The sequence below is a fragment of the Mustelus asterias genome, chromosome 8 (assembly GCF_964213995.1).
Source record: "Mustelus asterias chromosome 8, sMusAst1.hap1.1, whole genome shotgun sequence".
Taxonomy (NCBI): Eukaryota; Metazoa; Chordata; class Chondrichthyes; order Carcharhiniformes; family Triakidae; genus Mustelus; species Mustelus asterias.
The window spans coordinates 136,842,693-136,870,111 of record NC_135808.1 but is presented as its reverse complement, the minus strand read 5'-3'; the positions used below and the strand labels follow the sequence as shown (position 1 = coordinate 136,870,111).

At 46.4% G+C, this 27,419-nt stretch overlaps 1 protein-coding gene across 1 annotated transcript in view; it reads right to left on the bottom strand.

Annotated features, from left to right (window-relative positions):
• Positions 1-529: 529 nt before the first annotated feature.
• tnni3k (TNNI3 interacting kinase) overlaps positions 530-27,419 on the bottom strand; it is a 97,387-nt gene continuing 70,497 nt past the window's right edge. The window contains exons 22-25 of the mRNA XM_078219035.1: positions 9,292-9,351; positions 8,997-9,166; positions 1,347-1,429; positions 530-847 (exon numbers count right to left, since the gene is read on the bottom strand). Coding sequence (XP_078075161.1) covers positions 774-847; positions 1,347-1,429; positions 8,997-9,166; positions 9,292-9,351 — 387 coding nt within the window. The 3' untranslated portion in view covers positions 530-773. The remainder of the gene's footprint in view (positions 848-1,346; positions 1,430-8,996; positions 9,167-9,291; positions 9,352-27,419) is intronic.

Sequence of the window (27,419 nt, the reverse complement as noted above, 5' to 3'; positions counted from 1 at the left end):
GAAATATTACTGTGAGGAGGATAGTGCTGGACTTCAAGAGGACATAGGCAGGTGGAATGGATGAAAGTTAAGACACAATCTATGTACCAAGTTAGTCAACGAGTAGATTGATCTGTAGAACTTGGTTCCAGTTTCAGCACTTTGCCACTTTTTACTAGAATGACATCAGAACTTAAAGGTTATAACTATCAGGTACAATTGAAGAGGATGATGGGGCTGTTTTGTCTCGAAAAGAGGAGGTTTAGGGGTGAATGAACAGTGATCTGTAAATTATAAAAAGCTTCTAAAGGTAGATGTTTCCAACTTGTGCCAAAGGCAAAAATTAGCACTTATAAGTTTAAGATAGTCACCAATAAATCTAATTGGGAATTCAGGAGAAACTTCTTTACCCAGGGAGAGGTCAGAATGTGGGACCCACTCCCACAGGGAGTGGTTGAAGTGAATAGTATCGATACATTTAAGGGGGAAGCTGGGATGAATACATGAAGGAGTAAGGAACAGATGGAGATGGTGATAGGGTGAGATGAAGAGGAGTGGGAGGAGGCCTGTGTGGAGCATAAATAACATTGAGCCGTTGGAACGAAGTTTCATTGTTGTAACCTCTGTGTAATTCTATATTCTGGGGTATGAGAGTTCAATAAATGAACAGTGAGGGAATTGAGGTGTGATAATCTCTGCCTAATTGGTATCAGAATGCTGTTGCATGTTGCTCCTCTGCCAGTTATTCCCTCACCTTCCAGGGATTTAGTCAACCTAAATGACACTGTGGGAATTCAGGAACTATCCTCGAGGCTCCCGCTGCTACAGGAATTGTACCGCATGGTACTGAGAGGATCAGATACATAGCCTGCAATTAAAAGAAGGAATTAGTTGAGAAGTTGCACAGCAGAATGTAGAGTATTCACGTTTTCGAGTGGAACTCGATCCCGGGACTTTCGGACACAGGGATGCGATAGCAGCCAGTGAGCTACAACTCACGTCGCTAGCGTTACTACCCCAATACCAACCAAAGCTGCAACAATAGGGAGATGGTGGTTTCGTGGTAATGCCATTGGGCTAAACTAGTGCTCCAGGGACACAGGTTCAAATCCCACCACAGCAGCTGATGAAATGGAAGATAAATTAATAAGTATGGAATATAAAGCCAGTTCAATAATGGTGACCCTGACAATTGTCTTAGCAAACCCTAAACTGCCCTGTGAAATGGCCGAGCCCAGCCACTCAGTTCAAGAGGAATTAGGGGTGGGCAACAAATGCTGTCCTTCCCGTGACACCCAGATTCCATGGATAATTCATAAAGTTTGGTAGCCCAGCTGTACAATGAATTGAGGAAGGATGTCACTCACCATTGGCATCCATTGGTGGGTATTGCAGATTCTTCCTGAGGTCCTCCAGTGGAATTCCTTGGGAAGAATGATGGTCAGAGCCACTGGGAACAAACATCAACAATCACATTTTCTTATAAATCCTCAAGCAAGAGGCATCACTGCAATGCTGGCATTTATTACACATGGTGGTGAGCTGCCTTCTTGAGCCGCTGCAGTCCATGTGGTGTAGGTACACCCACAGTGCTGTTAGGGAGGGAGTTGCAGGGTTTTGACCCAGCGACAGTGAAGGAACGGCGATATATTTCAAAGTCTGGATGGTGAGTGACTTGGAAGGAACTCAATGACTGAACAATTGGTTATTATTGAATCCGCTTTTAATCAGTGAAGTCCAGTCGTGACGACTCCCTGTGCAGAGGAAATTCTCCCTTTGGTCCCTTCAATCTTTGCTCTTTCATTACTGACACTCCAGCCAGTAAAATATTAAACATTGTCATATTTATAGCACTTAATAATAGAATCGTAATGGATCAAAGACAACTCAATGCAGCTCAAAGCAACAAGGAGTTTATTGCCAACAATAAATAGTTATTTACAAACAAGCGTCAGATCTGGGATTTCAGCAGCTGGAGGGCGTTTCTGAGGTCTAACTCTGCACTGATTCTCAGACAGTGCGGCACTCCCTCAGAACTGACCCTCTGACAGTGTGGCACTCCCTCAGAACTGACCCTCTGACAGTGCGGCACTCCCTCAGTACTGACCCTCTGACAGTGCGGCGCTCCCTCAGTACTGACCCTCTGACAGTGCGGGACTCCCTCAGTACTGACCCTCTGACAGTGCGGCGCTCCCTCAGTACTGACCCTCTGACAGTGCGGCACTCCCTCAGTACTGACCCTCTGACAGTGCAGCACTCCCTCAGTACTGACCCTCTGACAGTGCGGCGCTCCCTCAGTACTGACCCTCTGACAGTGCAGCACTCCCTCAGTACTGACCCTGTGACAGTGCAGCACTCCCTCAGTACTGACCCTGTGGCAATGCGGCACTCCCTCAGTACTGACCCTGTGACAGTGCGGCACTCCCTCAGCACTGACCCTCTGACAATGCAGCACTCCCTCAGTACTGACCCTCTGACAGTGCAGCACTCCCTCAGTACTGACCCTGTGACAGTGCGGCACTCCTTCAGTACTGACCCTGTGACAATGCGGCACTCCCTCAGTTCTGACCCTCTGACACTGCAGCACTCCCTCAGTACTGACCCTCTGACAGTGCAGCACCCCCTCAGTACTGACCCTCTGACAGTGCAGCACCCCCTCAGTACTGACCCTCTGACAGTGCAGCACTCTCTCAGTACTGACCCTCTGACAGTGCGGCGCTCCCCCAGTACTGACCCTCTGACAGTGCAGCACTCCCTCAGTACTGTCCCTCTGACAGTGCGGCGCTCCCTCAGCACTGACCCTCTGACAGTGCAGCACTCCCTCAGTACTGACCCTCTGACAGTGCAGCACTCCCTCAGTACTGCCCCTCTGACAGTGCGGCACTCCCTCAGCACTGCCCCTGCTCCATTTGGCAGTTTTTCAATTTATGTTGAAGTCTTCTGGAATGTGTCTACGAATCTACAACCTTCTGCCTCAGAGGTGAAACGTCTCCCTACTGAGCCATGACTGTCACATTTCTTACATTCCATCTGTGACTCCTCTTCAAAACACACATCAGTCACTGTGAAGAGCTTTGGCCTGTCCTGAGCTTGTGACTGGCACTCAGAAATGATTGTCATTCCATCATGCAGATAGAACATAGAACATAGAACATTACAGCGCAGAACAGGCCCTTCGGCCCACGATGTTGCACCGACCAGTTAAAAAAAAAAACTGTGACCCTCCAACCTAAACCAATTTCTTTTCGTCCATGAACCTATCTACGGATCTCTTAAACGCCCCCAAACTAGGCGCATTTACTACTGATGCTGGCAGGGCATTCCAATCCCTCACCACCCTCTGGGTAAAGAACCTACCCCTGACATCGGTTCTATAACTACCCCCCCTCAATTTAAAGCCATGCCCCCTCGTGCTGGATTTCTCCATCAGAGGAAAAAGGCTATCACTATCCACCCTATCTAAACCTCTAATCATCTTATATGTTTCAATAAGATCCCCTCTTAGCCGCCGCCTTTCCAGCGAAAACAATCCCAAATCCCTCAGCCTCTCCTCATAGGATCTCCCCTCCATACCAGGCAACATCCTGGTAAACCTCCTCTGCACCCTCTCCAAAGCCTCCACATCCTTCCTGTAATGTGGGGACCAGAACTGCACACAGTACTCCAAGTGCGGCCGCACCAGAGTTGTGTACAGTTGCAACATAACGCTACGACTCCTAAATTCAATCCCCCTACCAATAAACGCCAAGACACCATATGCCTTCTTAACAACCTTATCTACTTGATTCCCAACTTTCAGGGATCTATGCACACATACACCTAGATCCCTCTGCTCCTCCACACTATTCAAAGTCCTCCCGTTAGCCCTATACTCAACACATCTGTTATTCCTACCAAAGTGAATTACCTCACACTTCTCCGCATTAAACTCCATCCGCCACCTCTCGGCCCAACTTTGCAACCTGTCTAAGTCTTCCTGCAAACTACGACACCCTTCCTCACTGTCTACCACACCACCGACTTTGGTGTCATCAGCAAATTTGCTAATCCACCCAACTATACCCTCATCCAGATCATTAATAAATATTACAAACAGCAGTGGCCCCAAAACAGATCCCTGAGGTACACCACTTGTAACCGCACTCCATGATGAATATTTACTATCAACCACCACCCTCTGTTTCCTATCCGCTAGCCAATTCCTGATCCAATTTCCTAGATCACCCCCAATCCCATACATCTGCATTTTCTGCAGAAGCCTACCATGGTGAACCTTATCAAACGCCTTACTAAAATCCATATATACCACGTCCACTGCCTTGCCCCCATCCACCTCCTTGGTCACTTTCTCAAAAAACTCAATAAGGTTAGTAAGGCACAGGTGATCGCGCAGGTGATAACTGTGGGGACAGCCTGTATGCCTGGGAGGGAAAGCAGCTGATTTCCCTCCATTTTCCCACACTCCGGATGTGTTTTCCAGTTCCAACTGCCGCAAAGACAGTGGACCTTATGCTGGTCCATCAGGTTTTCCAGCCCGTCCGCAACGATTTCCACGGTGGACAGGAGCAGAAAATGTGGGCCTCCGATAGACTGGGAAGTGGTGAGCAGACAACCTTGTCCCTGTTCTGTGACATCGGAGAAGTCTCCAGGTCGTTTCAGTTACCAGGAAGCTAGCCGGGTCTGATTGTGTCCACATTAAAAACCTGAGACAGAAACCTGATCCTGTTGACTGAGCTGAACGTCTCCCTGTGAAACTCTACCGTCTCTTTCAGAGGGGTGGTGATACCTCAACAGGAAATGCAAACTCCTTAATGAAAGGACAGTCCGGTCGCTGTGGCCATTGAGTGACTTTCTTTAGCACAGGTAAGCTGAAATTGTGATCGTCCTGTTGTTTTTACACAATGAATACCATTCCTGCAAGCTTCACTCTGTAAAAACATCAATCAGCAGCACAATAGCTGTCAGTACAGCTTCTGTACAGTGAAAGAAACCGATCTCTCCTGCATCACTCACATTTTCCAAACAGGAATCTATCAAACTCTCGATGACTCTGTGAAGAGTCAACAAATAGTTAACTCCCCTTTTGAAAATTATTATTTAAACAGCTTCCACCGCCTTTTCAGCGAGTGTGTTTCAGATTACAACAATTAATGTCAGAAATTGCAATATTTTATTGGGAAATTAGGGCGGCACGGTGGTTAGCACTGCTGCCTCACAGTGTCAGGGACCCGGGTTCGATTCCCGGCTTGGGTCACTGTCTGTGTGGAGTCTGCATGTTCTCCCCGTGCCTGCGTGGGTTTCCTCCGGGTGCTCTGGTTTCCTCCCACAGTCCAAAGGTTGTGCTGGTTAGGGTGCAGTGGCCATGATAAATTCTCCCTCAGTGTACCCGAACAGGTGCCGGACTGTGGCGACTAGGGGAATTTCACAGTAACTTCATTGCAGTGTTAATGTAAGCCTTACTTGTGACACTAATAAACTTTAAAATGTAAGGCACTGGATATTCTGGTATCTTCCAGCATTTTGCTCTGCTTGGCGACCTCCCATTTTTTATCCTCCATAATCCTGAATTTATGCAAAACTCTGCTGCCCCAATCTCATCCCCAGCCCATCTTTAGCTTCTTGGGATTTCTCCCGACCTGTGGGAAGTGAGGTTTTTTTTGTCACAGGTTCCCACTGTCCCATGCTTCAGGAGGAAGCGGCTCCTCCCCTCTCCCTCCATTCCTCGGCCTCCTGGGGAAGGGGTTGCCACAGTGAGGTAAAACGAACAGGTTGGGGCGGGATGTGGGGATGGGGGCATGTTTACTGATGCAGAGGCTAAGGATCCCTGGAGTGCCAGAGATTCCACATCAAAAGTGAGGCATTGGCCTGAATTATACAGATAGTGGCGTCTCACTTCGCACCATCCAAACAATTGGTGGAACCACATTCTCGCTGACTCCAACTGCCCTGTAGCCAATCCTCGTTCTAATGAGTGGATGCTGGCTGCAGGCGGGACCTCTGCTCCACACTCAGGAGGAAGTCTCATCTTCGGGACTTACTGGCCAATCAGATTCATATAGAGTCCCTGCAGTGTAGAAGAGGCCATGCGGCCCATCGGTTCTGCACTGACTCTCTGATAGCATCTTACCCATGCCCTCCCCCCTGCCCTATCCCTGTAACCTCACACATTTACCATGGCCTATCCACCTAAGTAAGAGTTTTAACAACACCAGGTTAAAGTCCAACAGGTTTATTTGGTAGCAAATACCATTAGCTTTCGGAGCACTGCTCCTTCGTCAGATGGAGTTGAAATGTGCTCTCAAACAGTGCACAGAGACACAAAAATCAAGTTACAGAATACTGATTAGAATGCGAATCCCTACAGCCAACCAGGTCTTAAAGATACAGACAATGTCGGTGGAGGGAGTATTAAGCTCAGAGAAGTGTATTGTCTCCAGACAGGACAGCCAGCAAGTCCAGGAGGCAAGCTGTGGGGGTTATTGATAATGTGACATAAATCCAACATCCCGGTTTAGGCCGTCCTCATGTGTGCGGAACTTGGCTATCAGTCTCTGTTCAGCGACTCTGCACTGTCGTGTGTCGTGAAGGCCGCCTTGGAGAACGCTTACCCGAAGATCAGAGGCTGAATGCCCGTGACTGCTGAAGTGCTCCCCCACAGAAAGAGAACAGTCTTGCCTGGTGATTGTCGAGCGGTGTTCATTCATCCGTTGTCGTAGCGTCTGCATGGTTTCCCCAATGTACCATGCTGTATCTTTAAGATCTGGTTGGTTGCAGGGATTCGCATTCTAATCAGTATTCTGTAACTTGATTTTGTGTCTCTGTGCACTGTTTGAGAGCACATTTCCACTCCATCTGACGAAGGAGCAGCGCTCTGAAAGCTAATGGTATTTGCTACCAAATAAACCTGTTGGACTTTAACCTGGTGTTGTTAAAACTCTTACTGTGTTCACCCCAGTCCAACGCCGGCATCTCCACATCATGACTATCCACCTAACCCATACATCTTTGACTGGCATTTCCTCGGTGCCTGCAGTGACTGAAGAGGAATTGAATAAGGATGTCTGAGACTAAGTCTGGGCACCAGAGGCCAAAGTAATTCAAGAGGTCCATGGGAGGGGGGGCTGGGAGAACCTGGGGGGGTTGGGGGGGGGGGGGGTGTATAAAGGGGTCCACAGGAGGGGAGGCTGGGAAGGCCGGGGGTAGGGTGGGCACAAAGGTAATGATCAGGGTCTCAGTGGAGAGGCTGGGAATGCCAGGGGAAGGGGCTTCTGATTGAGGCATCTCTCCCATCGCCTCCCACCCCCGCCGAGTCCTTTCATTTTCCAGACTCTGCCATGCAAGGCCAATCCTCCCACCAGCCGGGAAATTGAGGTTGGGTGGAAAACGGACCAATTATTGGTCATTTAAAGGCCTTAATTAGGGCAAGGGAGGGTTTCCGTCCAAGGCCTTGCCCTTCTTAGTGTAAAATCACTGTGAGGTTGAGACAGGCGGGAACCTGGAGGGAATCCCATTCCTTCAATTTCACACTGCCCCCGCCTAAAAAACCCGCTCAGGGGGGAGAGCAAAATTTGGGCTATTGGCTGTGATGTGCCTTGGGGTGTCCTGAGAGGTGCTACAAAAATGCAGCTCCTTCCTTTCCACCAGTCTGGGAATGAAGAGCTGAGCTGAAAGTGACATACACAAAGAGTTTCCTGAAACTGTTTCCATTACAAACACTAATTCAATCTTTATCTTTCCAAGCACTTGGCAATGTCTCTCAATGCTATATTAGTTTGAACAGTGGCATATGGAATCCACTTGTTGTTGTATAAACGAGGATGGTTGCTAGGAACTCCAGTGGCTGGCTGGCAAGCTAACCAAAAACAACGGCATGATAATGTGCTGAGTAATTTCCGGTTACACTAGGTCAGTTTCAAGAGCTTGATGTAAATTAAACTCAGTTAGGGTGAAGTGCTGGATGTGAATTAAGCTAGATCAGATTCTATTGGCAGATTTCCCTGAAATGATTTAATTGATGTAATTTGCCAATGTTCCCAAGGTAACTCAAAGTCCGAGAATAAGGGACAGAAAGAAAATCTTGCATTTTTCTAGCACTGCTCGTAGTCTCAGAACGTTGCAAAGTGTATTTAATTTTTCACTTGCAGTCAATGTTGTAATGTGAAAATGCGTGACGGGTAATTCTTGCACAGCGAGGTCCCAGAAACAGAAATGTGACAATAATCACATCATCTGGTATTAGTGAGGTTGGTTTAGGGATTACTATTGGACAGAACAATTCTCCAAAATGCTCTTCTCCAAAATGGTGCCATTGACTCTTTTCCACCTGAGAGGGCAGGCAGGACCTCAGTGCATCCTCTCATACTAAAGACACTGTGGCACTCCCTGAGTAGTGCCCTGGAGTGTCAGCCTAGACATTTGCACTAAAGTCCAAAGAAACATTTTAAATTCTCCAGGGTTTGACAGGGTACATACTGAGAGGCTGTTTCACCTGGAGAATTTCGAGCATGTCTCAGTAACAGTCTCTGGAGAATGGTCAGCCATTTTGGATATGAGGAGAAATGTCTTCGCTCAGAGGATTGTGGATCTTTGGAATCCTCTCGCCAGGGTGCTCAGTCAGATCGGTACTGAGAGGATGAAGGGATATGAAGATAGTGTGAGAAGATGGAGCTGAGGTAGGAGCTGAGTTACTAAAAAGTGGGTGAAAGGAAATGAACCACTCCTGCTCCTGCTTCTTATGTTGTTCTGATTGTTTGCTATGTTTTGTCAACAACTCTATCATTGGCATATTAAGGATAGTATAGATGATCTAAATCATCTTTTTTTCATCTGGTGAGGGGCTGTTTACAAAATCTTAAATTGTCACAATAATGTCAGTGCCATTTTCCAAACAGGGCCTCTTGCCTTGAGGAAATTTGTGGCCGTGTATTTTTAAGTTTAGGGTCTTTTTGATAAAGAAAGGTTATGTTGAGTTCGTGCCTCACCAGAGACCATTGTCCAACACCTGCCCTGCGGCTTACCTCTGAGACCAGGTTGCGTACGCCCGCGCATTTAGGGCGTACTCCAGCTCAAATCGGGTACGCAGAGCTGCCACGTGACTCCTGCCCGGTCCCCCACGGGCCATCAGGCAGTCAGAGGAGGATGAGGGGGAGAGGGATCCACTGCTGTTACTGGAGGCTGGGGACATCAGCTGTGTCCATGGAGAAGGAAGAACAAAACTTTAGAACTTGACAGAAAAAAATCATAGAAAGGTCAAGTTGAGAAAAATCCCAATGGTGCATCAAAGATTATCCTTCTTACTAAACAAATTCTTACCTCAATGTTGCAAATGCACTCCTCCAAATTGGTAACCAATTCAGAAAAGTCAGGACGTTCCTACAGGTAAAAGGCAAAATAATAATATCTTTGATCAGACCACATTTGGAGTACTGTGCAATCTCCAAATCTCCATATCACACTCGGAGTACTGGAAATCTCCAAATCTCCACATTGAGTCATAGAGGTTTACAGCATGGAAACAGGCCCTTCAGCCCAACTTGTCCATGCCGCCCTTTTTTTTTAAACCCCTAAGCTAATCCCAATTGCCTACATTTGGCCCATATCCCTCTATACCCATCGCACCCATGTAACTATCTAAATGCTTTTTAAAAGACAAAATTGTACCCGCCTCTACTACGACCTCTGGCAACTTGTTCCAGATACTCACCACCCTCTGTGTAAAAGAATTGCCCCTCTGGACACTTTTGTATCTCTCCCCTCTCACCGTAAACCTATGCCCTCTAGTTTTAGACTCCCCTACCTTTGGGAAAAGATATTGACTATCTAGCTGATCTGTGCCCCTCATTATTTTATAGACCTCTATAAGATCACCCCTCAGCGTCCTACGCTCCAGAGAAAAAAGTCCCAGTCTATCCAGCCTCTCCTTATAACTCAAATCATCAAGTCCCGGTAGCATCCTAGTAAATCTTTTCTGCACTCTTTCTAGTTTAATAATATCCTTTCAATAATAGGGTGACCAGAACTGTACACAGTATTCCAAGTGTGGCCTTACCAATGTCTTGTACAACTTCAACAAGACGTCCCAACTCCTGTATTCAATGTTCTGATCAATGAAACCAAGCATGCTGAATGCCTTCTTCACCACTTTGTCCACCTGTGACTCCACTTTCAAGGAGCTATGAACATGTACCCCTAGATCTCTTTGTTCTGTAACTCTCCCCAAGACCCTACCATTAACTGAGTAAGTCCTGCCCTGGTTCAATCTACCAAAATGCAGCACCTCGCATTTATCTAAATTAAACTCCATCTGCCATTTGTCAGCCTACTGGCCCAATTGATCAAGATCCCGTTGCAATCCGAGATAACTTTCTTCACTATCCACTATGCCACCAATCTTGGTGTCATCTGCAAACTATATTCTCATCCAAATCATTAATATAAATGACAATAACAGTGGACCCAGCACTGATCCCTGAGGCACACCGCTGGTCACAGGCCTCCAGTTTGAAAAACAACCCTCCACAACCACCCTCTGGCTTCTGTCAAGAAGCCAATTTTGTATCCATTTAGATATCTCACACTGGATCCCGTGAGATTTAACCTTATGCAGCAACCTACCATGTGGTACCTTGTCAAAGGCCTTGCTAAAGTCCATGTAGACAACATCAACTCAGAGTACAGGAAATCTCCAAATCACCAAATCACACTCAGAGTACTGGATGCAGTTCTCTCCTCCAGACCACACTTGGAGAATGATGCAGAGTTGTGGGGCTGAATTTCGGTTCTGGTTTAGGAACACTGATGTCAGGTGTATTTCCAGGGCAGAACCCCATGTCACTATCGATTCTGATGTCTGACATGAGAGTTGATAAGCAGGCCAGGTGTCAGGTGCATGCTTGCATTAAAATTAGGACCAGAGGAGGTGGGGAGCGGGAGGTAGAAACAAGGGTGACCTCGAGATCAGCAAAGTCTCAAAGTCTCAAAGAACAAAGAAAATGACAGCACAGGAACAGGCCCTTTGGCCCTCCAAGCCTGCACTGACCATGCTGCCCCGACTGAACTAAAACCCCCTCCCCTTCCGGGGACCATATCCCTCTATTCACATCCTATTCATGTATTTGTCAAGATGCCCCTTAAAAGTCACAAAAAAGTCTCCCTGAGATCCTTTTGGACAGGGTGGCAGCACATTGCATCTTGCAGTTCACAGGGAGTAGGAGGGGAAGGCCAGCCAGCAAGAGTAGGTAGGTTTGGCTGGAGGTGGCTACAGCATGGTGAGGAGGACCTGGATACGGAACCAGAAACACAAAGGATCTTCTGCGCACTGGCAAGGTGAGTGCTAGGCTGCACCCTGATGAGAGGACTCAGGCTCTGTAACATAGGAAGCAGAATAGGCCATTCAGCCCATCAAGCCTACTCCACCATTCAACCAGATTGTGGCTGATCAACTAACTCAAAACCATTTCCTCGCTCTGGCCCCATAGACACAAACACACTGATGAGGTAAGCACTGGCATCTCTGAGCCAAGATGTCATGGGTTCAAGTCCCACTCTAGACACTTGAACACAAAATACAGGCAGATACAGGCAGAGGGAAATTTGGCCGATTGGATAAGTAACTGGCTATCTCATAGAAGACAGAGGGTGGTGGTAGTTGGAAAATTTTCAGACTGGAGACCAGTTACCAGCGGTGTACCACAGGGATCAATGCTGGGTCCTCTGCTTTTTGTGACTTTATCAATGACTTGGAGGAGGGGGCTGAAGGATGGGTCAGTAAATTTGCTGATGACACCAAGATTGGTGGAGTAGTGGATGAGGTGGAGGGCTGTTGTAGGCTGCAAAGAAACATTTATAGGATGTAGAGCTGGGCCGAAAAAATGGCAGATGGAGTTTAACCCTGATAAGTGTGAGGTGATTCATTTTGGTAGGACAAATTTGAATGCGGATTACAGGGTCAACAGTAGGGTTCTGAGGAATGTGGAGAGATCTTGGAGCTCATATCCACAGATCTCTGAAAGTTGCCACTCAGGTGGATAGAGCTGTGAAGAAGACCTATAGTGTGTTAGCGTTTATTAACAGGGGGCTTGAGTTTAAGAGCCGTGGGGTTATGCTGCAACTGTACAGGACCTTGGTGAGACCACATTTGGAATATTGTGTGCAGTTCTGGTCACCTCACTATAAGAAGGATATGGAAGCATTGGAGAGAGTGCATAGGAGATTTACCAGGATGCTGCCTGGTTTGGAGGGTAAGTCTTATGAGGAAAGGTTGAGGGAGCTAGGGCTTTTCTCTTTCGAGCAGAGGAGGATGAGAGGTGACTTAATAGAGGTTTATAAGATGATGAGGGGGATAGATAGAGTGGACGTTCAGAGACTATTTCCTCGGGTGGATATAGCTGTTACTAGGGGGCATAACTATAAGGATCATGGTGGGAGATATAGGAGGGATGTCCGAAGTAGGTTCTTTACTCAGAGAGCAAACTCTATCCCCATGATCCGATGCATTTACCCTAGCTCGTCCCCCTGACACTAAGGGGCAATTTAGCATGGCCAATCCACCTAACCAGCACATTTTTGGACTGTGGGAGGAAACCGGAGCACCTGGAGGACATGGGAGAATGTGCAGACTCCACACAGACTCCACACAGACAGTGACCCAAGCTGGGAATCAAACCCAGGTCCCTGGCGCTGTGAGGCATCAGTGCTAACCACTGTGACACCATGCTGCAGAGTGCTGCATTGTCAGAGGGTCAGTACTGGGGGAGTGCCGCACTGTCAGAGGGTCAGTACTGAGGGAGTGCTGCACTGTCAGAGGGTCAGTACTGAGGGAGTGCCGCACTGTCAGAGGGTCAGTACTGAGGGAGTACTGCACTGTCAGAGGGTCAGTACTGAGGGAGTGCTGCACTGTTAGAGGTTTAATTTGCCCTCAAATGTAGAGGATCCCACAACACTTGGACGAAGAGCCCCGTCTGCTGGTCTGGCCAATATTAGAACATAGAACATAGAACAGTACAGCACAGAACAGGCCCTTCGGCCCACGATGTTGTGCCGAGCTTTATCTGAAACCAAGATCAACCTATCCCACTCCCTATCATCCTGGTGTGCTCCATGTGCCTATCCAATAACCGCTTAAATGTTCCTAAAGTGTCTGACTCCACTGTCACTGCAGGCAGTCCATTCCACACCCCAACCACTCTCCTCGTAAAGAACCTACCTCTGATATCCTTCCTGTATCTCCCACCACGAACCCTATAGTTATGCCCCCTTGTAATAGCTCCATCCACCCGAGGAAATAGTCTTTGATATTCATCCTTCAACTGACATGACTAAAAAGCAATTCTCTAGTAACTTACAACATTGCTGGGAGCGTGCTCAGTACGAATTAGCAGCAGTTTTTATACATGGCAGTACTTCAAAAAGAAAAAGAATTTAGTGACATCCTGAGGTTGTGCAAGGTGATATAGAATTATAAATTTTGTTTCAACTGGGGTGTAGATTCTAAAGACACGAGCTCCTTGTTAGGTAGATGATGAAAGCAATCTGAACTGGTTTAAGTTGAATAGCAGGGATATATCGCCACAGTGTGCCTGACAATTGTACTTCCCTCAGTTATACAATTTAACGCAGTCATTTCCATTCTTTCTACAGGGACAGCTGGAGGAAGATCATTGCTGTGCTAAGTTTCCTGGTTAGATGTCAATGGCCCTGGGACAACATGAACAACGTGAAAAGTAAATTAAATTCCTTAAACCTCATTATTACTGAAGAATTATTGAATTCTAAATTAATTCCTGGGCTTCAAGATTGCATTTTGGAGGTCAACATGTTTCTCTCAAATTCCTCTCTCCAGAATTTCAACAGGGTTATTAACTGATTCATTTCCTCAACAAACCTTTCAAGTCTGTTCTGTAGAAGGATTACTTAGATCCAAAACGTTAACTCTGTTTCTCTCCACGGATGCTGCCAGGCCTGCTAAGCTTCTCCAGCATTTTCTGATTTTCCAAACGCCATGATCTCTAATATCTTGATGGATATTCCCCTCCAAGTCACTCACCATCCTGACTTGGAAATATATCACCGTTCCTTCACTGTTGCTGGGTCAAAATCCTGGAACTCCCTCCCTAACAGCACTGTGTGTGTACCTGCATCGGTTCAAGAAGGCAGCTCACCAGCACCCTCTGCTGGTGGGGATGGGTGATAATGCTGGCCTAGCCAATGGCACTCAAATCTCAATTATACATTTATTTTAAAATACTCATTACCAACTGCTCTTCATGTTCCAGCTACACTGGCAATGATCTTTGAAATCTTTCATAGAGTTTCATAGAAAGAGCCCCTTCGGCCCATCATGTCTGCACTGGTATCAAGTATCTAGACCCATAGAATCCCTACAGTGCTGAGGGAGGCCATTCAGCCGCACGGTGCCACAGTGGTTAGCATTGCTGCTTCACAGCTCCAGAGACCTGGGTTCAATTCCTGGCTCGGGTCACTGTCTGTGTGGAGTCTGCACGTTCTCCCTGTGTCTGCGTGGGTTTCCTCCGGGTGCTCCGGTTTCCTCCCACAGTCTGAAAGATGTGCTGGTTAGGTGCATTGACCCGAACAGGTGCCGGCCGTAGTGTCGTGACTGGGGAATTTCACAGTAACTTCATTACAGTGTTAACGTAAGCCTGACTTGTGACTAATAAATAAACTTTAAGTCTACACTGCATCTCCGAGGGAACATTTTTGATTTGATTTATTATTGTCACATAGAACAAAGAACAAAGAACAAAAATAATTACAGCACAGGAACAGGCCCTCCAAGCCTGCACCGACCTTGCTGCCCAACTGAACTAAAACCCCTTACCCTTCCGGGGACCATATGCCTCTATTCCCATCTCATTCATGTACTTGTCAAGACGCCCCTTAAAAGTCACTACCATATCCGCTTCCACTACCTCCCCTGGCAACGCGTTCCAGGCACCCACCACCCTCTGTGTAAAAGATCTGTCTCGTACATCTCTTTTAAACCTTGCCCCTCGCACCTTAAACCTATGCCCCCTAGTAATTGACTCTTCCACCCTGGGAAAAAGCTTCTGACTATCCACTCTGTCCATACCTCTCATGGTCTTGTAGACTTCTATCAGGTCTCCCCTCAACCTCCATCGCTCCAGTGAGAACAAACCAAGTTTCTCCAACCTCTCCTCATAGCTAATGCCCTCCATACCAGGCAACATCCTGGTAACTCTTTTCTGTGCCCTCTCTAAAGCCTCCACATCCTTCTGGTAGTGTGGCGACCAGGATTGAACACTATATTTCAAATGCGGCCTCACTAAGGTTCTATAAAGCGTCAACATGACTTGCCAATTTTTAAACTCAATACCCCGGCCGATGAAGGCAAGCATGCCGTATGCTTTCTTGACTACCTTCTCCACCTGCATTGCCACTTTCAGTGACCTGTGTGCCTGTACACCCAGATCCCTTTCCCTATCAATACTCTTAAGGGTTCTGCCATTTACTGTATATTTCCTATCTATATTATACCTTCCAAAATGCATTACCTCACATTTGTCCGGATTAAACTCCATCTGCCATCTCTCCGCCCAAGTTTCCAACTGATCTATATCCTGCTGTATCCTCTGATGGTCCTCATCACTATCCGCAAATCCACCAACCTTTGTGTCGTCCGCAAACTTACTAATCAATCCAGTTACATTTTCCTTCAAATCATTTATATATATTACAAACAGCAAAGATCCCAGCACTGATCCCTGGCAAGTCATGTTGACGCTTTATAGAACCTTAGTGAGGCCGCACTTGGAATATAGTGTTCAATTCTGGTCGCCACACTACCACTTGTCACAGCCCTCCATTCAGAAACACACCCTTCCACTGCTATCCTCTGTCTCCTTTGACCGAGCTAGTTTTGTATCCACCTTGCCAGCTCACCTCTGATCCCATGCAACTTCACCTTCTGCACTAGTCTGCCATGAGGGACCTTGTCAAAGTCCTTACTGAAGTCCATGTAGACAACATCCACTGCCCTACCCTCATCAATCATCTTCGTCACTTCCTGTATTAGTATACAGTGAAAAGTATTGTTTCTTGCGCACTATACAGACAAAGCATACCATTCATAGATAAGGAAAGGAAAGAGTGCAGAATGTAGTGTTACAGTCATAGCTAGGAAGTACAGAAAGATCAACTTAATGCGAAGTAAGTCCATTCAAACGTCTGACAGCAGCAGGGAAGAAGCTGTTCTTGAGTCAGTTGGTACATGTCTCTGACTTTTGTATCTTTTTCCCGACGGAAGAAGGTGGAAGAGAGAATGTCTGGGGTGCATGGGAACCTTAATTATGCTGGCTGCTTTGCCGAGGTAGCGGGAAGTGTAGACAGAGTCAATGGGTGGGAGGCTGGTTTGCATGATGGACTGGGCTTTGTCCTCCATCCTTTGTAGTTTTTTGTGGTCTTGGGCAGAGCAGGAGCCATACCAAGCTGTGGTACAACCAGAAAGAATACTTTCTATGGTGCATCTGTAAAAGTTGATGAGCGTCGTAGCTGACATGCCAAATTTCCTTAGGCTTCTGAGAAAGTAGAGGCATTGGTGGGCTTTCTTAACTATAGTGGGGCCCAAGAGAGGTTGTTGAGCATCCATATCCTAGTGTGCTATGGTGTTTTAAGAGCTCATCTCAATGGTTCTTAAGTTTGTGAAGGTTCCCGCCTCTACCACCAGGCTCATTTATGACAGACACAGCGTTAGCCATACATCCCCAGAACTACCTGGCTCGCACAGAGCATTGAGCTGCTCCTGCTCTCTTCTACCCAGAATTATCACAATTCCAGGATCATCGTGAAACACAATGATCAGCCCGGGTTTCTATTCAGCTCTGCAAACCATCAACTTAAACACCCCACCTCCACCATGTGCGGACCCCGGATCCTCCCAATGCCTATCCTCAAAAACAAATCAGATGCACCATAGAAAGCATTCTTTCTGGTTGTATCACAGCTTGGTGTGGCTCCTGCTCTGCCCAAGACCGCAACAAACTGCAAAAGGTCGTGAACGAAGCCCAGTCCATCACGCAAACCAGTCTCCCATCCATTGACAATGTCTACACTTCCCACTGCCTCGGAAAAGCAGCCAGCATTATTAAGGACCCCACGCACCCTGGACATTCTCTCTTCCACCTTCTTCCATCGGGAAAAAAGATACAAAAGTCTGAGGTCACGTACCAACTGACTCAAGAACAGCTTCTTCCCTGCTGCGGTCAGACTTTTGAATGGACCTACCTTGAATTAAGTTGATCTTTTTCTACACCCTAGTTATGACTGTAACACTGCATTCTGCACTCTCTCCTTTCCTTCTCTATGAACGGTATGCTTTCTCTGCATAGCATGCAAGAAACAATACTTTACACTGTATACTAATACATGTGACAATAATAAAGCAAATTAAATCAAATCCAACTACGAGACACTAAGATTAAGACCATCCAATCAACTGCAATGGTACTTTCCGCATGCCCAATAGCCACAAGTCTTGACCTTCTTTGATTTCCCTGACTTCTGCATTACATAAGAACATAAGAAATAGGAGCAGGAGTAGGCCATCTAGCCCCTCGAGCCTGCCCCGCCATTCAATAAGATCATGGCTGATCTGACGTGGATCAGTACCACTTACCCGCCTGATCCCCATAACCCTTAATTCCCTTACCGATCAGGAATCCATCCATCCGCGCTTTAAACATATTCAGCGAGGTAGCCTCCACCACCTCAGTGGGCAGAGAATTCCAGAGATTCACCACCCTCTGGGAGAAGAAGTTCCTCCTCAACTCTGTCTTAAACCGACCCCCCTTTATTTTGAGGCTGTGTCCTCTAGTTTTAACTTCCTTACTAAGTGGAAAGAATCTCTCCGCCTCCACCCTATCCAGCCCCCGCATTATCTTATAAGTCTCCATAAGATCCCCCCTCATCCTTCTAAACTCCAACGAGTACAAACCCAATCTCCTCAGCCTCTCCTCATAATCCAAACCCTTCATCTCCGGTATCAACCTGGTGAACCTTCTCTGCACTCCCTCCAATGCCAATATATCCTTCCTCATATAAGGGGACCAATACTGTACACAGTATTCCAGCTGCGGCCTCACCAATGCCCTGTACAGGTGCATCAAGACATCCCTGCTTTTATATTCTATCCCCCTCGCGATATAGGCCAACATCCCATTTGCCTTCTTGATCACCTGTTGTACCTGCAGACTGGGCTTTTGCGTCTCATGCACAAGGACCCCCAGGTCCCTTTGTAGGCATGAGGGATGTAACCATCTTTCAATGGCTCTTCTCAATGTTCCAGCCTTGCTAATGGGTCAGGGATTTCAGAGCACTGAAAATATCCCTGTGGATGGGACTAGAATGGGAAGGGGGAAAGAGGAAAAAGGAGGTGTAGAGACAGGGGTTTGAGGGGGGAGGCAGGAGATAGAGGAGAAGGAAGGCGAGAGGGGGGCAGGGAAGGCGGAGAAGTGGTAGAATTGGACTCATAATCTTAAATTGATTGTTCATGTAATTTGTAGCAAACTTTGGATTGTTCAGCAAGTGCTGTCCAATCGTGGACTCACATCTGATGTTGGACATTATGTTCTGGGTTTTGCAAGCATGGATTGGTTGAGTCCGATCGGTACGCTGCCTATTGTGAATAGTTGAAGGGACGTGCTGTTAGATACAATTTGCTAGTCATTAGAATGTACAGCTCACAAACCTGGCTTCATGCCGGCACTGAAATTTATATACCACATTACTCAGTAGTGTGATAGGCAGAAGCTTTCGCTTGATGGCAGCATCACTTTCTGTTTATGCTGTTTGGTATGTAAGTAATCCTGTGTTGTAGCTTCACCAGGTTGACACCTCATTTTTAGGTGTGCCTGGTGCTGCTCCCAGCATGCCCTCCTGCACTCTCCATTGAGCCAGGGTTGACCCCCTGGCTTGAGGGTAATGGTTGAGTGGGGGATATACCGGGCCATGAGGTTACAAACTGTGGTTGAGTTCAATTCTGCTGCTGCTGCTGATGGCCCATAGCGCTCATAGATGTCCAGTCTTGAGTTGCTAGTTCTGTTTGAAATCTATCCCAATTAGCACGGTGACAGTGCCACACAACACAATGTAGGTATTCTCAATGTGAAGACGGGATTTTGTCTCCACACGGGCTGTGCAGTGGTCACTCTTACGGATACCGTCATGGACAGATACATCTGCAGCATTTAGATTGGTGAGACGAGGTTTAAATATTTTTTTCCCTCTTGTTATTTCCCTCAGCATAGGTACAGTCTGGTAAATATGTTCTTCAAGACTCCACGAGAGTTAAGGGAAAAAGTTTAACCAAATCAAACTTTTAGCACGGTCTGAAAAAAAGAATAATTAAAAATTTGTATTTTGTTCTTCCAGGAAACTTGGCACTGATTTCAGCAATTTTCTCTGTTTCATTGCGACCTGTCACCTGCTCTGGCTGCCCACTCTCCTGCATGGTGTGTACAGAAAACATAACTATCTGTCAGGGTCTGACATACTTCCCAGGTTTGTTCATATCTCTTCTTGAAACTCAGACCACTCTCCGCTGGATTGTTCCAGTGCTAAATGGCATATTAAGCTCCCAAAGTGGCGGGGCAGAAGCTGGCACATGTTCCCATCAGGAAGTACTCCGATATCTTCCATTTTAGTTACATTAGAACCATTGGTGGCAATTAGAGCACTGCATAGCTCAGTTCTCGTTCCGACCCTGGTTCACTGTGTGGAATTAGCACATTCTCCTGTGTCTGCATGGGTTTCCTCCGGGTGCTCCGGTTTCCTCCCACAGTCCAAAGATGTGTAGGTTAGGTGGATTAGCCATGGTAAGTGCATGGGGTTATTGGGGGGAGGGGTGGTGGCTGGGTAAGGTGCTCTTTCAGAGAGTTGATGCAGACTCAATGGACCAAATGGCCTATTTCTGTAGAGATTCTATGAACACCCCCTACATTTTATCATCTCATATTGGACTCACACATAACACTTACTAGAAAGAAACCCCTCCTCATTCTTGTGTGGAACCAGGAGCAGCAAGCGGACCTGTTTGTGACAATACAACCTGGAACACCAGCTGGTCTCCTCACTGCTTCCTGATCATCGATTTCTCCAATTTTGCCAAATCCACCTCCTCATGAGGCCGAGGACTGAACAATCTCTCCCTGATCACATGGTGCTCACCACCAGACTGAATAGACTCGAGTGAATTGTGATCTGGAATGCGCTGCCTGAAAGGGCGGTGGGAACAGATTCAATAATAATTTTCAAAAGGGAATTGGAGAGAGAGGGGGAAAAGGAGGAAAGTTATAGGGCTACAGGGAAAGAGCCAGGTAGGTGGATATAGTTGGATAAGTCATTCAAAGAGCTAGCACGAACATGACAGGGCGAATACCTCTTTCTGTGCACTATGATTCCACAGAAACAGGACTTAGTTTCATGGTCCATTGAATTTAAACAATCACTCTGCATCTGAGCTTTTGAAATCTCTGTATCTATAATGCGTGTTATGTTGTTGCAGCTGTTCCCCGAACCACAAAGGCCTTGCTACTTACCGATGGTATCATCCCTTCCATAGAGAAACCCAGCTTGGCTAATCTGTCCTCCTTGACCTTGTTGAAGCTGAGTAACAATGGAATTGTGGACATTAATGAGGATTGTTTTCATGGGCTTTCTGGCCTCAGGACCCTGCTGCTTGATCAGAATCAAATCACAAGTGAGACCATCATGGAATTTACTTTTATTGGGCTCCCTAACCTAGAAAGACTTCAATTGTGGAACAATGACATTAGCCAAATCAACAGGGCCTGGTTCGGCGACCTGACTCAGCTGGGTTCTCTAAACCTGGGCAGGAATCACATCACCAAACTCGAAGCAGACGCGTTCACAACATCAAGTCTTCAAAACCTCAAAGTGCTAGATCTGTCCAACAATTCCATTGGTTACATTGACAAGCATGCTTTCCGAGGACTCAATGGTCTGAGGTGGCTGGATCTCTCAAGGAACAAGCTATCGGGAATGGCCGACTCATTCTCACACTTGTCGAAGCTTTCAGTACTAAACCTGGACCTCAATCACTGGAACTGTACCTGTCAGCTGCAGGAACTGACCCTGTTTCTGAGAAGCTTCATTACCAGCCCTGATCGAACCTTAAGAAATGCCAAAGAGCTGGTCTGCGAGAGAACCGAGAATTCGGAGGTTCAGATGGTTCTGCAGCTAACAGGCACTAACTGTACATCTCAATCCCAAAATGCCACAGTTCTAGTGTCGAGTGGAAATTACAGGCATTATGTGCGAGATGTTGTTTTAGCAGCAATATTCTGCTTTGCAGGTAATGTACAAATCATTTCAGTCTATATAAAAAAAAACTTGTGTCAATTCTCTTTCCCAGAGAGCAGTGGAAGAAAAGTCAGTGAATATTTTTAAGGCAAAGGGAGATAGATTCTAGATTGATAAGAAAATCAAAGGATATCAGAGGTAGGCAGGAAAGTTAAGGCCACAATCATAGAATCCCGTACAGAAGGAGGCCATTCAACCCATTGAGTCTGTACCGATCACATCCCACCCAGGTCCTATTCCTGTAACTCCACACATTTACCCTACTAATCTCCCTGACATTAGGGTCAATTTAGCATGACCAATCAACCTAACTCGCACATTTTTGGACTGTGGGAGGAAACCGGAGGACCCAAAGGAAACCCATGCAGACATGGAGAGAACGTGCAAACTTCACACAGATAGTGACTCGAAGTTGGAATTGAACCTGGGTCCCTGGCACTGTGAGGCAGCAGTACTAACCACCAGTGCTAATCAGATCAGCCATGATCTTGTTGAATGGCAAAGCAGGCTTGAGGGGCTGAATGGCCTTCTCCTGCTCCTCATTCTTGCGTTTGTACAAATGTTCATTTGTCCAAGTTTCAGTTCTCACACTTGGGCATCCACACTTTTCCATATCAGATTAGGCGTCAGGCATGTGATTGGCTGAATTTTCCTTTGGTACAATGAGGTATGAAGTGATTCATTTTGGTAGGAAAATGAGAAGAGGCAAAATAAACGAAACAGAACCATTGGAAAGGAAGCGGAGGAATAGAGAGACTTGGAGTATAAATGCAGAAATGTTTAATGGTGGAGGACAGACTGGCAAGGCTGGATTCATCAGTAGAGCAAGGAAGTTTTTATTTAAAGAAATCCCTAGCAGGACGGCACGGTAGCACAGTGGTTAGCACTACTGCTTCACAGCGCCAGGGACCTGGGTTCGTTTCCTGGCTTGGGTCACTGTGTGGAATTTGCACATTCTCCCCGTGTCTGCGTGGGTTTCCTCCGAGTGCTCCGGTTTCCTCCCACATTCTGAAAGACGTGTTGGTTAGGGTGCATTGACCCAAACAGGTACAGGATTGTGGCGACGAGGGGATTTTCACAGTAGCTTCATTGCAGTGTTAATGTAAATCTTACCTGTGACTAATAAATAAATGTTACTTTATTTTAGTTAATCTTCAGTTCAAGGATTGTGTCCCAATTCTGAGAACTGCAATTTAGGAAGGATGTCAGGGCCTTGGAGAGGGTGCGGAGGAGATTTACTAGGATGTTCCCAGGGATGAGGGATTTCAGTAAATGTGGAGAGACTGGGGAAGCTGGGATTGTTCTCCTTGGAGCAGAGAAGGTTAAGAGGAGATTTAATAGAGGAGCTCAAAATCAGGAAGAGTTTTGATGGAGTAAATCAGGAGAAAGTGTTTCCAGTGAGAGGAGGGTGGGTAACCAGAGGGACACAGATTGAAGAGAATCAGGAAAAGAACCAGAGGGTGAGATGAGGGGAATTTATTTGACACAGTGAGTTGTTGTGATCTGGAAGGTGCTGCCTGAAAGGGCGGTGGAAGCAGATTCAATAATAACTTTCAAAAGGCAATTGGGGAGATATCTGAAGGAGAAATACAGGACTATGGGGGAAGAACGGGTGGAGTGGGACTAATTGGATAGTTCGTTCACAGAGTCAGCACAGGCACAATGGGCTGAATGGCCTCCCTCTGTGCTGTAAGATTCTATGATTTTATGGAGGTGACAACTGAAGAGGTGGACAATTTGGGTGCCAACTCTCCAGGTTTACCATGTAGCGATCAGCAATTGCATTAACTCAATGTCCAGAATGCTCATCTCTTGCCGTGTCCCCATCTCTGCTGCTGCTGGCACACCCACACACCCATCCATGCCTTTTTTATCTTGAAATCTCACTATTCCAATGCTCTTCTGCCAACATCTACCAGCCTCAATAAACCTAAATATCCAAAAACTCTACTGTTTGAGTTGTAACTCACACCAGGTCCCACTTATCCATCACCCTTGAGCCCCCTAACTGAAAGGCCTCCATCAGGTCACTCCTCCATCTTCTATCTTCTACAGAAAACAGTAAGAAGTTTCACACCACCAGGTTAAAGTCCAACAGGTTTATTTGGAATCACGAGCTTGCAGAGAGCTGCTCCTTTATCAGGTGACCTTTCAGACTCACCTGATGAAGGAGCAGCGCTCCGAAAGCTCGTGATTCCAAATAAACCTGTTGGACTTTAACCTGGTGTTGTGAGACTTCTCACTGTGCCCACCCCAGTCCAACGCCGGCATCTCCACATCGTGGCTACAGAAAACACCCACAGCCTCTTCAATCTGCCCTGATCAGTATAATCTCTCAGTTCTGGTATTCTAGTAAATTTATTTTTGCACCATCTTCCCAGTGCCTTGATGACCTTTTTTATGATAAGGAAACTGGAACTATTTGCATCACTGTTAATCTTTAGCATTTACTCCTAACTCTCTCTTCTCCACAGTTACTAATCTCTCGCCATTTCAAAAGAACTTGATTCTCTTTCTTAAGTCCAATGTGGATGACCTCACACTTCTCCACATTAAGCATTGTTTGCTTTTGTTTAGCCTCCTCACTACTTGTATCAATGATTTTTGAAACTTCCTGTTCCATCTAAATGACTTAAACTATCAGACCTTAAGAAACAAGAACAGGAATAGGCCATTCAGCCCTCCGAGCCTGCTCTGCCATTTAATAAGATCGTGGCTGATCTGACGCTCACTAAGTCCACTTTCTTTCCATGTCTCTGTAATCATTAATTCCCAACTGATTAAAAACCTATCGATCTCAGCCTTGGAAATGTTCCATGACTCGGTCTTCACAGCTCCCTGGGGTAGAGTTCCAAAGATTCACCACTCTGAGAGAAGAAATTCTTCCTCAAATCCATCTGAAATGAGCACTCCCTTATTCTGTGACCAAGCCCTTTGGCTTTACACTCTCCCATGAGTGGAAACATCCTCCCAACATTTACCCCTACGAATCTTATATGTTTCAATCATATCACCTCTCATTCTTCTGAACCCCAAGGAGTACTAATCCTCCATACCTGGGATCATCTAGTCAACCTCCTACGTACTGCCTCCAATTATCATATATCTTTCCTTCAATAAGGGGACCAAAACTGTACACAGTATTCTAAATGTAGCCTCATTGGTACCTTGTAGAGTTGCAACCACATCTCTTTACATTAACACTCCAGCCCCCTTGAAATAAAAGCCAGAATTACCTGGGCCAGCATTTATTACCCATCCTTAATTGCCCTTGAACGTAGTGGCTTGCCAGACCATTTCAGGGTTGTTGTGGGTCTGGAGTCACACTCCGGCTAGACCGGGTAAGGATGGCAAATTTCCTTCCCTAAAGGGCCTCAGTGAACCAGAAGGGTTTTTACGACAATGGCTTCATGGTCATCATTAGACTTTAATTACAGATCTTTATTGAATTCAAATTCCATCATCTTCTTCCTCTTTGGTGGGATCTGAATGCAGGTCCCCAGGGCATTATCCAAGGTCTCTGGATTACTAATCCAGTGACAATACCACTACGCCACTGCTTCCCTTCGATGAGGGTAATGCTGTTGATGTTGTGTACATACACTTTCAAAAGGCAGTGCCACACAACGAGCTTGTGGGAAAAGATATCTGGAATATCTGGAATTAAGAATCTACTGGTTGCTCTGAAACCATTGTCGATGGTCAGAAAAACCCATCTAGTTCACTAATGTCCTTTAGGGAAGGAAATCTGCTGTCCTTACCCGGTCTGGGCTGCACGTGACTCCAGAGCCACAGCTGATTCTCGGGCAGCTAGGGATGGGCAATGAATGCTGGGCAGCCAGCGATACCCATGTCCCATGAGTGAATAAAAAAAATATAGCTCATGGAATAAAAGACCCCCAACGAGGTTACGAAATTGGCTGAATAATAGGAGTCATGATGTGGAGATGCCGGCGTTGGACTGGGGTAAACACAGTAAGGAGTCTAACAACACCAGGTTAAAGTCCAACAGGTTTATTTGGTAGCAAACGCCACTAGCTTTCGGAGCGCTGCTCCTTCGTCAGGTGAGTGGGAGTTCTGTTCACAAACAGGGCATATAAAGACACAAACTCAATTTACAGAATAATGAATAATGACACCATCCACCAGGTACACGGTACATACTCTTGCAACTCGGCCAACATTGTCTACCTGATACGCTGCAGGAAAGGATGTCCCGAGGCATGGTACATTGGGGAAACCATGCAGACGCCATGACAACAGATGAATGAACGCCACTCGACAGTCACCAGGCAAGACTGTTCTCTTCCTGTTGGGGAGCACTTCAGCAGTCATGGGCATTCGGCCTCTGATATTTGGGTAAGCGTTCTCCAAGGCGGCCTTCACAACACACGACAGTGCAGAGTTGCTGAGCAGAGACCGATAGCCAGGTTCCACACACATGAGGACGGCCTCAACCGGGATCTTGGGTTCATGTCACACTATTTGTAACTCCCACAACTTGCCTGGAGTTGCAAAGCCTCACTGGCTGTCCTGTCTGGAGACAATACACATCTCTTTAACCTGTGCTAATGCTGTCTCCACTCACATTGTCTGTACCTTTAAGACTTGATTAGCTGTAAAGACTCACATTCCAATCATTATTCATTATTCTGTAAATTGAGTTTGTGTCTTTATATGCCCTGTTTGTGAACCGAACTCACACTCACCTGACGAAGGGGCAGCGCTCCGAAAGCTAGTGGCGTTTGCTACCAAATAAACCTGTTGGACTTTAACCTGGTGTTGTTAGACTCCTTACTGTGAATAATAGGAAGCAGAGAGTCATGGTCAATGGATATTTTTTGGGCTCTAGACAAGTAAGTAGTGGAGTTCCCCAAGGGTTGGTATTGGGACCCTTGCTTTTCCTGATATATATTAACAATCTAGATCTTGGTGTGCTTCGGTTTCCTCCCACAGTCCAAAAGACGCGCTGGTTGGGTGCATCGGCCATGCTAAATTCTCCCTCAGTGTACCCGAACAGGTGCCGGAGTGTGACGACTAGGGGATTTTCAGAGTAACTTCATTGCATACTTGTGACACGAATAAATAAACTTTAAAACTCTTTGTTCCTGTAAAGCACCCCTTAATATTTAGCTGGCATATTTTTAAGGTCAGTAAGAAGTTTAACAACACCAGGTTAAAGTCCAAGAGGTTTATTTTGTAGCAAAAGCCACACAAGCTTTCGGAGCCTTAAGCTCCTTCTTCAGGTGAGTGGGAATTCTGTTCACAAACAGGGCATATAAAGACACAAACTCAATTTACAGAATAATGGTTGGAATGCGAATACTTACAGCTAATCAAGTCTTAAAGGTACAAACAATGTGAGTGGAGAGAGCATTAAGACAGGTTAAAGAGATGTGCATTGTCTCCAGACAGGACAGCCAGTGAGACTCTGCAGGTCCAGGCAAGCTGTGGGGGTTACAGATAGTGTGACATGAACCCAAGATCCCGGTTGAGGTCATCCTCATGTGTGCGGAACTTGGCTATCAGTTTCTGCTCAGCGACTCTGCGCTGTCGTGTGTCGTGAAGGCCGCCAGGAAGCAGGAAGTGGCCTCCACGACACACGACAGCGCAGAGTCGCTGAGCAGAAACTGATAGCCAGTTTCCACACACATGAGGACGGCCTCAACCGGGATCTTGGGTTCATGTCACACTATCTGTAACCCCCACAGCTTGCCTGGGCCTGCAGAGTCTCGCTGGCTGTCCTGTCTGGAGACAATACACATCTCTTTAACCTGTCTTAATGCTCTTTGATGTGGAAATGCCGGCGTTGGATTGGGGTAAACACAGTAAGAAGTCTCACAACACCAGGTTAAAGTCCAACAGGTTTATTTGGTAACAAATACCATAAGCTTTCGGAGCACAGCTCCTTCGTCAGATGGGGTGGAAATGTGCTCTCAAACAGTGCAAACAGACACAGAAATCAAATTACAGAATACTGATTATAATGCAAATCTCTACAGCTCTCTCCACACACATTGTTTGTACCTTTAAGACTTGATTAGTTGTAAGTATTCGCATTCCAACCATTATTCTGTAAATTGAGT